This window comes from Toxorhynchites rutilus, chromosome 1, assembly GCF_029784135.1.
Source record: "Toxorhynchites rutilus septentrionalis strain SRP chromosome 1, ASM2978413v1, whole genome shotgun sequence".
Taxonomy (NCBI): domain Eukaryota; kingdom Metazoa; phylum Arthropoda; class Insecta; order Diptera; family Culicidae; genus Toxorhynchites; species Toxorhynchites rutilus.
In genome coordinates, this window is record NC_073744.1 from 14,938,358 (window position 1) to 14,951,763 (window position 13,406).

The 13,406-nt window shown below is 42.2% G+C and overlaps 3 protein-coding genes across 4 annotated transcripts in view; 2 read left to right on the top strand and 1 right to left on the bottom strand.

Annotated features, from left to right (window-relative positions):
* Window positions 1-1,537: 1,537 nt before the first annotated feature.
* Window positions 1,538-2,696, top strand: LOC129764502 (ubiquinol-cytochrome-c reductase complex assembly factor 2). Its single transcript, XM_055763631.1, has 2 exons — window positions 1,538-1,727; window positions 2,370-2,696. Exon 2 carries the CDS (start codon window positions 2,379-2,381, stop codon window positions 2,694-2,696), a length of 318 nt encoding a protein of 105 aa, XP_055619606.1. The 5' UTR covers window positions 1,538-1,727; window positions 2,370-2,378.
* A 7-nt stretch (window positions 2,697-2,703) lies between these two features.
* LOC129764495 (probable methyltransferase-like protein 15 homolog) lies at window positions 2,704-3,806 on the top strand. The gene has a single exon (XM_055763619.1). It carries the CDS (start codon window positions 2,704-2,706, stop codon window positions 3,775-3,777), a length of 1,074 nt encoding a protein of 357 aa, XP_055619594.1. The 3' UTR covers window positions 3,778-3,806.
* Window positions 3,807-3,882: 76 nt separating this feature from the next.
* Window positions 3,883-13,406, bottom strand: part of LOC129764485 (C-1-tetrahydrofolate synthase, cytoplasmic) — a 30,585-nt gene continuing 21,061 nt past the window's right edge. Inside the window, exons 1-9 of one of the 2 annotated variants that reach the window (XM_055763609.1) lie at window positions 11,132-11,150; window positions 10,939-11,063; window positions 10,629-10,863; window positions 10,461-10,572; window positions 9,039-9,270; window positions 5,907-6,080; window positions 5,379-5,848; window positions 4,361-5,328; window positions 3,883-4,296 (exon numbers count right to left, since the gene is read on the bottom strand). In XM_055763609.1, the coding sequence (XP_055619584.1) occupies window positions 4,054-4,296; window positions 4,361-5,328; window positions 5,379-5,848; window positions 5,907-6,080; window positions 9,039-9,270; window positions 10,461-10,572; window positions 10,629-10,863; window positions 10,939-11,063; window positions 11,132-11,134 (2,562 nt within the window). In that variant the 5' untranslated portion in view covers window positions 11,135-11,150 and the 3' untranslated portion in view covers window positions 3,883-4,053. Of the gene's footprint in view, window positions 4,297-4,360; window positions 5,329-5,378; window positions 5,849-5,906; window positions 6,081-9,038; window positions 9,271-10,460; window positions 10,573-10,628; window positions 10,864-10,938; window positions 11,064-11,131; window positions 11,151-13,406 lie in introns of those variants that run through there. The other variant, XM_055763601.1, reaches the window with a different exon arrangement.

Consider the following 13,406-nt stretch of genomic DNA (forward strand, 5'->3'; position numbering starts at 1 on the left):
TGTGAACCGTTTAGTAGGAGACATATTTTCACTACTACTACTACTACTACTACTACTACTACTACTACATAATACTTAGCTGTAGTACAAACAGTTCCTGTTCAATAATTCATCAAAGTTTGATGTATTCACATATGTATTTCATGTATTTCGTAAATCGAAATGAGATAACGGCTATGAAACGCTTTGGATAATTCATTTGAACATACTGAAAAAACATTTCAGGGTCCCTCCTTAAGGGATTATTCGATTTTTGCGAGGTTGTTGGGTAGTCCCCGAACGATTACACCACAACGGATCGTCACCTCCTAAGGTCAACTCACAGTACTTAGGTTTGACAGATGCTACGACGGATGGGTCGGCGGCAAGACAATGTCTTCGCCGCAATGGGAATCACGAGTTACACATAGTTTTATTCGTTATCAATGTTTCATAGACTTCTTCTAATTTGTTGTTTGTGAGTTATGCGTTTCACTCCCACGAAGAAACACAACAGAGACGATTAAACGTATCGAATACGAATCAGCTGAAAAAAACTTGACAATTGAAAAAAAACAGACATCACTATTCTGAGTGATTCACTCTCCGCGATGTTTGAAGCCTGAGATCTTGAAATCTGAACTTGAAACCAACCACGTGCTTACAATTTGCACTCTTTTTCAACCGCCCAAACACCTCTCAGTCACTCAAAGGTCGCATTCTCTCACTCATTCTGCGCACGTGTGAAATATAAAATGTGAGTAATGTGTACACTCAGCTGAATACGACCAGGATCTGTCAAATGGTGCCGAGTAGTGATCCCCGATTTTTGAAATTAATCGTTCATCAGCTAATCGAATACTTTTCATCAGTTTGTTATTCGATACGATTATTCGCCTCAAATAATCGATTAATCGATTAATCGTCACACTGAGAGAAATAATTTGTTAGACTGATTTTCTCATTTGCGAGAAAGCATTCTGGAATCAAAAAAGTGTTCATTCTGCCTGAAAATCAATTACAGTAGAACCCCGATTATCCGCGGAATAGTCGATTATCCGCGGAAAAATCGCGGATAACGCAATAAAGGGCTAAACGTGAGGTGCAAGCATTGAAAAAAGATATTTTTAGCATGAAAACCATGTTTTATCAATACAGAAAATATTGAACTATCCATCTGTATGGTCGTGTACATCAGTGATCAGATAATGTGAAAGCCATGACCAAAACAAAAGAGCATGAGTCTACCACTCACTGACAAATTTCGGGAAGGTTTATAGATTTACTAAGGAACTCGTAGTCGCGGATCATCCGCTCGCGGAAAATCGAGGTTCTACTGTATTATCTCTTACTCTTACCTAAACTTGTAAACAAAGCTCAATTCGCGTTGACGGCATTGGGCTTCATTTACCAGTTTAGGGGAGCGTCAAAGATAACGTTTTTTTTTCTCTGGGTTTGTATCGATTAATCGACGTAAATTATTCGTTCGCCTCGATTATTGGTTGCGCAGTATTCGTTCGATTTATAATCGATTTCTGTAGGAAGTATTCGATTAATCGATTAATCGAACGATTATCGGGGATCACTAGTGCCGAGTATCGAGCCGATTAACGAAACAAAACAAATGAGATTCGTCTGATTTTTTTGGTAGAGGAAAATGTGAGTGCTGATACAGGACACATTAAATCTTCCATTATTACCAATAGAGTAATAATCGTAATAAAATCGTGATTATTACATAATTCTACGTAAGTATAATCATAAACGTTTGAATAATAATAGTTGGATTCCTTCCAATTTCTTAACTCTTATGTAAGTGCATAAATACTGGTGCAGTGCCTCGATACCAATGTAAAACCCCTTAAATCGAAATTAACCAACGAAACCATCCAAGGATTTAGAACAACGTTGATCTCCGAGTCGGTCCCTGAGTAATGACACTGAATTTCCCTTTGTCATGCCAGTCTCATCGGACCGACAGAGGATTTTCCTTTCTCTGTCATTTCGTTCCTATTTCTTTATTCAATATTATGTGCCCTTAAAACTGTTGTCTGTTGGACTGATAACCGAACCAGTTTAGTTGCTTATCTCTTGATTTTCCCGGATGTTTTTTTAAGAACAAATTCGGAGGATAGCGCTCTCGCGCTTGCATTCATAGTTTTTGAGAGGTTTTATGCTTTGCAGTTCATTCCCCTCTAACGAGCTGTATTGAAATTATATCCTTTCGATCAGATACTTCGAAAAAGTAACCCATAACTATTTCGATAAAAAAAGACAGGTGAAAAATGTTTTTCATTCATCTTACAATCTCACCCTACCTTACATGAAATCTACTATCATATTTGGGAAGCTGCATGAGTAATACAAGAACTTCACTTACTTATTCCTAGGAGTGGACCATGTCCCAGCACTATAACCGCTTCCTGAAGCTACTCGAACGTTGGCCGTTGGATCAGAGCAAGGTAGGACGGGATCTCGGACAGTATCTGCGTGATCAGTTGAAAGCCGTTCTGGGTGGTTCGAACATTATCGCCGTGAATGACGATCGGCTCGCACAGCAGCACCGTTCGCTGGAGAATATCGTTAACGACGTGCATCTCAAGGCGTACCCACGATCGCTCAATTCAACCGCTACTGGGCTGACAGGAGAGCAGTGCCGGGAGGTGGTGTCCTCTAAGTTTCTGGAGTGTTTGAATAAAAGCGACTCCGTGAAGTAGGGTAGCGATGGTGATCATCGGTAGGATAAGCTCTAGATTAGGTTTGTTTAAGATAGGACTAAGATGGTGCAGTGCTGCTGCCGCTCCTCATGTGCCGGTTATGGCAGCCGAGACAATTAAACATTTGAAACCACAGGATGGCGAACTGTACATCGATATGACTTTCGGGGCGGGAGGACACACGCGGGAGATACTGAAGGTCGCGCCGAACGCAAAAATCGTTGCTCTCGATCGAGATCCAGTGGCACACGAGATGGCAGTGTCATTAGCCGAAAAGTATCCCAATCAAATTTACCCGATTCTCGGCAGATTCTCCGAACTGCCGCAAAAATTGAAAGAGTTGGATAGTCATCAGCGTTCCATCGATGGAATAATCTTTGATTTCGGCTGTTCGTCGATGCAATTCGATGAAGGGGAGCGGGGATTTGCGATAAGTAAAGATGGTCCGTTGGATATGCGAATGGACAAGGATCGCGACCCGGATGCGCTCACCGCGGCGGAAATTCTTGCCAAAATCGACGAAGCAGACCTGGCGCGTATTTTGAAGGTATATGGGGAAGAAAAGTACGCCAAAAAGATTGCTCGATCGATTATAGAGGCACGGTTTTCGATGACACGATTAGCAACCACCAAACAGCTTGCCGAGTTGGTAAAGGCCAGTGTGGGTGGCGACACTTTTCGATTGGATAAGTTACAGCGTCCGAGTCATCCGGCAACCAAAACCTTCCAAGCGTTAAGAATATTTGTGAATAATGAACTGAACGAAATCAACTACGGTATGGTTCTGTCGCAGCTGTATCTGAAGATTGGTGGAAGGATGATTGCCATCACATTCCACTCACTGGAGGACACGATTGTGAAGAGACACCTCATGGGGAACGTGTTGGACGGAGTTGTCAATGAGTTACCGCTGAAGTACTCCAGCCACACGATTAGCCACGGACGGGATGTAATGGAGGCCGTTATGACGTCCGATTGGCGTCAGCTGACGAAACAAGTAGTGGTCCCTAGCTTCGATGAGGTGGAGGAGAATCCTAGAAGTCGTTCCGCGAAGTTGAGAGCAGCTATCCGCGTGAGGTAGCGAATGTAAAATAAAACGATGAGAATTAATGGTGTGTACTTCCCTTTCCGCACAATTCGAAAGCCAACAAAGGATAATTTCGGCATAAATTCAAACGACTCGTAACAATTTCTTACGGCCTAAATCCGTAATGTAAGTAGAGTGTCATATCCGTATTAGGCAAATATACAAACGTTCTAAACAGGTTCCTATAAAAGCTTCGAATGGCGCGATTAGTTGCAAAATAGATTCATCTTTTTCATGAAAAACCGAAGAGCTAAAGAATACAGTATACGCTTAAAATAAACCTTCGATCTCTCCCGTTTCAGTGTTTAGATCAATGTCAAAGATCGAAGGTCTCGTCGGAAGACCAGGCATTTTAGTAATCTCACCACACATTGGAACGATAAATCCCGCGCCTGCCGACAGGCAGATATCGTTGATGACCAGTTTGAAATCCTTCGGGGCATTCTTGGCACTTGGATCTCCCGTCAGTGACATAGCTGTCTTCGCCATGCAGATTGGCAAATTACCGAAGCCCTGAGGATAATGATGAAAACAAGATGAAAATTTGGTCTACATCGTGTACCCAATTTTCACTCACCTTATCGGTATAGAGTCGAACCGCATCCTTAACCTTCGGCGATAGCTCAATCGTTCCGGCGCCGTACATTTCTTTGGCAATCTTGAAGATCTTCTCCTCAATCGTCATGTTCAGCTCGTACAGTAGTTTAAATTTGGATTCCTCCTTGCACGCGTCAATTACCGCCTGTGCCAAATCCATGGCACCGGCTCCTCCCTGGGCCCAATGATTTGATACAATGCAAGCGAAAGCACCCGCCTGTTTGCTAGCCTTTCTAACCAAGTCATGTTCCGCTTTGGTATCGCTGGAATGGGCATTGATGGCCACCACTACCGGCATTCCATACTTCAATCCATTCTCAATGTGTTTCAATAAATTCGGCAAGCCCCGCTCGACCAGATCTAAATTCTCCGTCGTGTACTCTCTGCGCAAAGGTGCACCGGAGGAAACCGGTGGACCTCCGCCGTGCATCTTCAAGGCACGAATCGTCATCACCAGCACAACTGCGTTTGGTATTTTGCCCGAGGCACGACATTTTATATTGAAGAATTTCTCCATTCCAATGTCCGATCCAAAGCCAGCCTCGGTGACAACATAACCTGGCTTCTTAACCAACTTCAAGGCAATATCGTCCGCGATGATCGACGAACAACCGTGGGCAATGTTGGCGAACGGACCAGCGTGTACCATAACGGGCGTTCCCTCGAGTGTCTGCATCAACGTCGGCTCGATGGCATCCTTCAGCAGAACCATCATCGCTCCGGTAACTCCCAAATCATCCGCCGTAACTGGTGCTCCGGTACGATCGAAAGCGACTACCATTTTAGACAACCGTTGCTTCATATCCTCCAAACCGGTGGCCAACGCAAGGATCGCCATAATTTCACTTGAAACCGAAATCGAGAAGCTTGTATCCCTGGTCAGATTCTTCTCCGTGGGAGCTAAACCAATGGTAATCTTACGCAGATAGCGGTCGTTGACATCCAGAACTGAAATTGAACGTGTCAAATATCATTTTAATACTTTTTCAAGAACTCACCTCTGGTCCACACCACATTGTGCGGATCGATGTTCAGCCGAGAGAACCGTCTGATGTCCTCCGGTGTCAACGTGTACGGATCGGTTTTCTCGATGCCCAACCGTTTCAGCCTCCTCAGCTGAATGGCGGAAAACTTCCGCGAGCCCTTCATGGCGGGCACCAATCGCTCGTACAGTGCCTGATCCGTTTGGGTAGCCTCGTGGAAAATCCTGGCGTCTAACTGAGCCGCCAGCAGGTTGTTGGCCGCCGTTACGGCGTGGATGTCTCCGGTCAGATGCAAATTGAAGTCCTCCATTGGGATGACCTGGGAGTAGCCACCACCAGCAGCGCCCCCTTTAATACCGAACGTTGGGCCCTGCGAGGGTTGGCGGAGGCACGCGATCGAGTTGCACTGCTTGTGGGCGGTCAGTGCCTGAACCAGTCCCACCAGAGTGGTACTCTTGCCTTCGCCCAGTGGAGTCGGTGTGATTCTGGAAGAAGATGGTTTAAAATGATGATCTTTTCTATCAGATTGTTCTTACTACTCACCCGGCGACAACAACGTATTTGCCATCATCTTCGTTCTTCAGGCGGCCCAAAACTTTCAGAGCGATTTTCGCTTTCTTGTCGCCGTATAGGGAAACTTCGGATGGAATCAATCCGATTTCCGACGCTAAAAGCGAGATATCCTTGGGCGTTTGGGAACGAGCGATTTCGATGTCACTAAGGCGAGAGATTGATTGCCCGAAGGTTAGTAGACGCTGTTGAAAAGTGGTTCTGATTGTTTTTTTTTTCTGTGTGCGACTGAATTGAACTTTGACGAAAAGCAATTAAAATGTGTTACTTTCAAAATTAGGACGACCTTAACTTAACACATTTCTCTCAATCATTTTTAATCAGTTTTAATCAAACATTTGAATACCTGAAACTCATAAATTTGTAGATGTGTGGATGTGACATTGACATTTACCGAAATGTCGCAAACATTTGCAACCTACGGCAAAACAGACTTCAAACAGCATCATGGGCAAACAATTTATATTAGGCTGTCAAAAAAGTTCTGCGGTATTTTTTTTTTGAATTTTCATTTGTTCATAAAATTAGTTACAATCATCTGTTTTAAGTCAAATATGCGCCGTTTTGTTCGATGACTTGTTCCCAACGAGATGCCAACTTCATAATACCCCTGTTATAGAAGTTCGCTTCCTTATTGGCAAAAAACTCGGATAGCCAATTTTCACAGGCCTCTTTTGTGGCTTACTTCTGACTACCTAGCTCGTTCGACATGGACAAAAACAGGTGGTAGTCACTTGGTGCAAGGTCCGGACTATACGGCGGATGCAAAAGAACCTCCCATCCGAGCTCCCGGAGCTTCTGGCGCGTCACCAAAGAAGTGTGTGGCCTGGCGTTGTCCTGATGGAAGACAATGCGGCCTCTGTTTATCAAAGATGGCCTCTTCTTCATGAGAGCTACCTTCAAGCGGTCCAGTTGTTGGCAGTACAGGTCCGAATTGAGCGTTTGGCCATAGGGAAGCAGCTCATAATAGATTATTCCTTGACAATCCCACCAAACACACAGCAGAACCTTCCTGGCCGTTAATGAGGGCTTGGCCACCGTCTGATCCGCTTCAGCGGGCTTCGACCACGACCGTTTGCGCTTCGTAAGTGACCCACTTTTCATCGCCAGTCACCATCCGCTTCAGAAACGGGTCGATTTTGTTGCGATTCAGCAGCGATTCACATGCGTCGATACGGTCAAAGATGTTTTTGCGTCAACGTGTGTGGCACCCATACATCGAGCTTCTTTGTGAATCCAAGCTTCTTCAAATGGTTAATAACGGTTTGATGACTTATCCCCAGCTCTTGGCCGATGCTACGGCTGCTACTATGCCGGTCTTTCTCGGCTAATTCAGCGATTTTGTCGCAATTTTCGACGACAGGCCTTCCAGAGCGTGGCGCATCTTCGACGACCTCTACACCAGAACGAAAACGTTGAAACCATCGTTGTGCGGTGGAAATGGAAACTGTATCGGGTCCATAAACTGCACAAATTTTATTGGCAGCTTGAGATGCATTTTTGCCTTTGTCATAGTAGTACTGTAAAATATGTCGGATTTTCTCTTTATTTTGCTCCATATTTGCGACACTATAACTCACGTACAACTTAACCAAACAAAACACTGTCAAGGACTATATTATAGCGCGCAAAAATACCTTTCCAACAAGCTATAGTATGACTCGATACAATGAATACAACTAGAACTACGCGCTTACAACGACACCTCGCGGAAATACCGCAGGACTTTTTTGACAGCCTAATATTTCCTATCAATTGATGCAAACATCTTTCCGATCTGTTAGGAAATGTTCGAGTTATAAGCATTCGAAATACGGGTAGGGTTAGCTCACAAATCGGCAGAACAAATGTATGGGAGAAAAGGAAGTTCTTCCAGTTTTCATGAATTTCAACCGGTTTGAGATAAGCGAATTGTAATGTATAGCATATCAAACAAATTTTAGAGAATTTCCGATTCGGTTGATATGCAAATCATGAGAATTCGTTCACAGTGAAAATAGTTATTAACGTTAACTTTATTTCATAAAAACGTGACCTGTTTCCTGATTTAGCAGGCGCGAGTAATGCAATTTTAAGACATTGGGCACCAACAATTTTTTTTCAAAACCCCGATCTTTCGTTTTTAAAAAAAACTCAAATTTTTACGTCTGTGACACTAATAAATGAAGTTCGAATGAGTTAATATTTTGCAAAGGGTATATTATCGTGCAAAACAACATTTCGCAGCAAGTTCCGGATGAAAAATCGAGATAACTATATTTATTGGCACTTAAAACCATATGTTTCGTCTAGTACTCCGAAGTCCCAGAGTATCGATTTTTCATAAAAAAAAGTTTCGAGATGACACTAGATCTCGACGTTTCATGCTATTTTAAGACATTTGGCATCAAATTTTTTTTCGAAAACCCCGATTTCCTTCACTTCCCCTTAGGTGACTCAAACTTTGACCGCTTCGCGCCACCCTCCCTTGAGTCCGATTGAGCTGATATTTTGCATAGGGTGTTTTTTCGAGGTGGTGAACATTTTTTATGAGGTAACTTTTTTAAAATTAGAGATGGCCATTTTCATTGGCACCCTAATGTACCCCCTGTGAACCATGAATTCTTCATGAGGCCGGTTCCCGATGATTAAAAAATTGTTGATATTGATTACAATCTGATCAGCCACGAAGAATGATAAGGTTTTCTCAACGATTTTAATAATATTATTATATTAATTCAGGCTAAAATTACGTCACCTCACTGAACTGAAAACCATAATTCTGCCAAAATGAACTGAGTGCATGCGTACCAAAGTTTAAAGTAATTTTTTTTCTATGTTTATGTGTTATTTTACAGATATTCATAACCTCAGTGCTTTGAAGACATCCTGTTTGTAACACATGAGCGATAAAATATTATATTTGATCAGCCACGGTCAATTAGTGAGAACCCAAACTTTAAATTGAACTATCTCAAAATAATGTTTTGGGCGCTTGATTCGTTTTGACAGAACCCCGACCATATATAGATCAAATCATTCCATTACAAACAAAAACTCGTTTTTGCCACTCAACCGGTAATAATTCCTTTTCACACACACTAAATATAACCCCTCAGTACTCACCTCGGTACCTGTTCGACTATCTTCAGCGGCAGTGTCTTCAACGGCCAGCGGAACTCCATTTCGATCAATCTCTTAGCGACTCTCTGGGCAGACTGAACGGTGTTCTGCATTAGCATCGCCACCGTCATCGGCCCGACGCCACCCGGCACCGGGGTAACATACGATGCCACCACGAGGGCTTCTTCATACTTAACATCCCCCACCAACCGCTGGCCGCTCTTCTTGGTAGGATCTGGTTTCATCAGAGGTAGATTCGTGGAAGGAGAGGATAGAAAGAGAGGGAGAGAGAAGAACAGCTCCATTAGTGCGGGGCTCTTGATAACCGCGTGGTCTGGCAATAGGGTCGCACACCTTTCTGCACACAACTAGGGATTTGTTTGAACGGAATCCCTATTAATAAAAAAACGATCATCAGAAACTACAAAATTCTGAATTGTTTTCCTGTTGCAGTTCAACTCTATTCAATGCAGCGTAGAATGAATGTATAGAAGAAAGTTCCAATAAATCGGTTCACAAAAGCCGGGAGATAATAATAAGTGTATTGTTATCTCATCAAATTGACATTTACTTGCACGCGGGTTATTATAGCTATTGGCTTCTTAAGGTTCGCGAGTGCAGCGATAATTCTACACTACTCTATCTTCATTGCAGAAGGCTGGCATTCTTTTAGATTGTGTGTCTACTACCGAAAAAAGACACAAATCGTTGAAATGTTGTTAGTAGAAGAAGTATTTCAAATTTTCCAGATTTGATTAATGTTTGCCTTTTCCCCTCTCTACCTGACATGGAAAGTGTTACCTGAAATGCAAACATTTCACGAGAACGATAATGAAGACGAGCTTGAACTGAATCTTTCACATAATTTCATTGATGGATTCATCGGATGATTTTAGAAGCTCGTGTACATTTTTTTATTCGACAGACGCTATTTTAAATCGCACTGACTTATTCTATGGCTTCATAAAAGTCACCCGACCGCTCAAAATGGTTTGAAGTGCGTGAATTACACATTACTCTCAATCACAAGAGCGTTTTAAATTCAAGATTAACCAAATAACTGTTGCATAAGAGAACATTGATGATTGTTATGCAGATTTTATTACAGTTTTATTACGCAGCGGATTAATAACAAGACGAAAAATGGCAGAACCATGCTTCAGGCATTTAATCCTTTTTTTGCTTCATTTTCATGCACGGTTCTTCCAAATCAGAATCAAAATAAACATTCGATTGACTACGTGTGATTTTGTTATCGCTTTTCCCGGAGACGACGCAAAATAAACAGGCATTGGTTTTGCTGCTCCCCAGACGGCATACCGATAACTTTATGACCTCCACAATTTCGCAAACATCATATGCTCTCTGTCCATTAGCAACCGAGCAAAACTTCATCTCAAGAGAAAACAAATCAACAACACTCACCTGGAATAGAATTTATGCCGCAATCGATGACAACGGCGCTCGGTTTGATCCACGCGCCTCTCACCATCTCCGGCTTACCGACCGCGACTACGAGGATGTCCGCTTTCTTAATCTGTAATCCAAAGGGGCCTCGATGATTAAGCGCTTCCCAGTTCACACCACACTCACCGTCATGTTCAGATTTTTCGTCTTCGAGTGGCAAACCGTGACTGTGGCGTCATGCCACTTGAGCAATTCCGCCATCGGTGTCCCCACGATTTTGCTCCGGCCGATTATGACCGCGTGCGAGCCGGCGATGGGAATTCCGCTGCGTTTGATCAGCTCCATGCAGCCGTTCGGGGTACACGGTAGGAAACCGCTCAGATCGCCCACGGCGATGCGTCCCTCGTTCAAGGTGTTGAGACTTACAGGAAAAATGCAACAAAAACACCAGTATTGTTAATAGAGCGAGTATAATTGAGATTAGTTTGTTTGTTACCCGTCAACATCCTTGGTCGGACAGACAGCATCCGTTATCAGATGGGAATCGATTGGATTGTCCGATTCCAGGGGCATCTGGACGATGATGCCGTGAAAATTGGGATCCTCGTTGAGACGCTTTATCTGAAATGCGTTCGAAAAACAAACATTGTATCTAACTGAACCAAATGCAAGTACATACTAGTAGGTACCATCGCATCGATAACCACGAAAAGCGACAGCTGCTGCTGTGAAAATCCGTCGCGTAAATCATCCGCTAACCAGCGCAGTTACCATAAATATCCTGTGCTTGGCGCGAAGAACACCCACCCCACCTTCAATATTACCTCTTCCCACACTCGAGAACTCAGTCAGTGCTGACAAATTGAATACTATAATTCCGCTGCAATTGGCTTGAACATATGTTTTCGCACCGCTGTTCGATCGATATTTAATGCGATTCGATTAGTAAAATGATGCACCACTCAAAGGCACAGTGCGGGGGTGGGCGGACAAACTAGACTACTGAGTGCATTGTGGAAGGCTTTGCTGTCACGCTTCCGAGAGGTGTGAAATTAGCGCGACGGAGCGGCAACTAGAGTGTGACCGGGTTGCTGGCTGCATGGCATGATTGAAACATTTCACGTGGTTGCGGGTTTGGGAGAGGAAATTGATTTTGTCGTCGATTTCCCATATCATCAAACGGCGGTGGGATACGTGGTTTATGAATAGTTTATTGCAACGACGCATGGTGCATAATGCGTAGGTCTCAAGCGTTGGCGCTCGGTTACAATTGTGAATTGAGTTACATTCATGAGTTTTGGGTGGCTGTAAAAACCGGTTACAGAATGCACCTTTTTCTAAAACAAAGATGAAAGAAAGAAGGTGCGATGGAAATTTCAAATAACATGTCTTGATTGTTTTTTAGACTGTTCAGAAATTGTGAATTTAACTCATTAAAACTCCAAATGGTGGTCCTAGAAAAACCGTTATTTGAACTGAAGTAATAGTGTAATAAGTAAAGAGTAATAGTGGTAGAAAGAATCGGGAACCATCAAATATTATAAATTTCTATTTTCCATAGTAAACTGTTGAAAAAAGTCACAGGAGGGTTGTGTCAGAGACTTTTTATTTTTATATTCTGAGTGTTTATTCAACCCAATGCGAATTTTAATCGGACTAACAACATTATATGTAGAGCATATGGGAAATCACTTTTTCTAATATTTCTTCACTTTCCAATTTTTCTCACCGTATAAACTTTCCTTGGATGAAAAAGAACACAACAAAACAGATAGCTTAAACCAAACGACCCATTCTCGAGCGGGAACACACCTTGGTTTTTATTTATGAAAATTGAAATAAATCGTTTCATATATCAACTCCACGACATTGAACACGTTGTTTGGTCGTGCGAGTTGTATCTTGTCGCCAGATCGAATTTAGGAAACTCCCTTCGGGCACGAGGAAGACAGCCCAATGTGCCGGTGAGAGATGTGTTGGTTCGGTTAGACCTTGATTACATGTCCCAAATATATGTTTTCCTTAAAGCTATCGATCATCGTGGGTGATTATCCTTATACCCTCCTTTTCTTTCTTCGCGAGCAATCGGTTCTCTTCTTACTAACAATAGAATAAGTTGAAATGTAAATACATAGTAGTTATAAGATAGGCTTATGAGTTGAGTGTGATGAGTGTGAGTGAGAGTGTGAGTGTGAACATTGTCAACATATCCTTATATCCCATCCTATTCCTGATAAAACCCTACAATATATATATAATAAAACCCATATATATTTGACGAAATTGCACATCTCGGTCTTAACCAAATAAATCATGTAAAAAATTTCCAAAAATATTATCTAGACCTATTATTCACTAACATCACCGACGACTTTTGTGTGAATGAGTCCATGACTCCTCTTTGGAAAAATGAAAAATTTCACACAGCAATTGAATACTCAATCTTTATACATAATAGACAATTGCCCATCGACTGGGAGTATGAAGAAGTACCGGAATATAACAAGACGAACTTTGAAGCAATCAAATGTAGCCTACAAGCCATAGAATGGCAAACTTTATTAAACAGCGAACGAGATGTCAACTTAACTGTACATATTCTTCACGAAATTCTGAATAACATAATATCAGAATTATTGCCGAAGAAAAGAAGACGAAGAAATTCAACCAGCAAATATCCTATTTGGTTTAACGTTCAAATAAGAAATCTAAAGAATAAAAAACAAAAAGCAAATAAAAAATACAAAATAGACAAAAGTCATCAGAATTTGCTTGAATATCAAAATATTTCCCAAGAATTAAATTTTGCAATTAAAAGTGCACACGAAGAGTACAATAGAAAGGTCGAAACTGAAGTCAAATCATGCCCGAAGAAATTCTTTAATTACGTAAAGTCTAAGCTCAAAAGCAATAACTTCCCATCGCAGATGCATCTCGATGAGGATGTGAGGAATTCTTCGAACG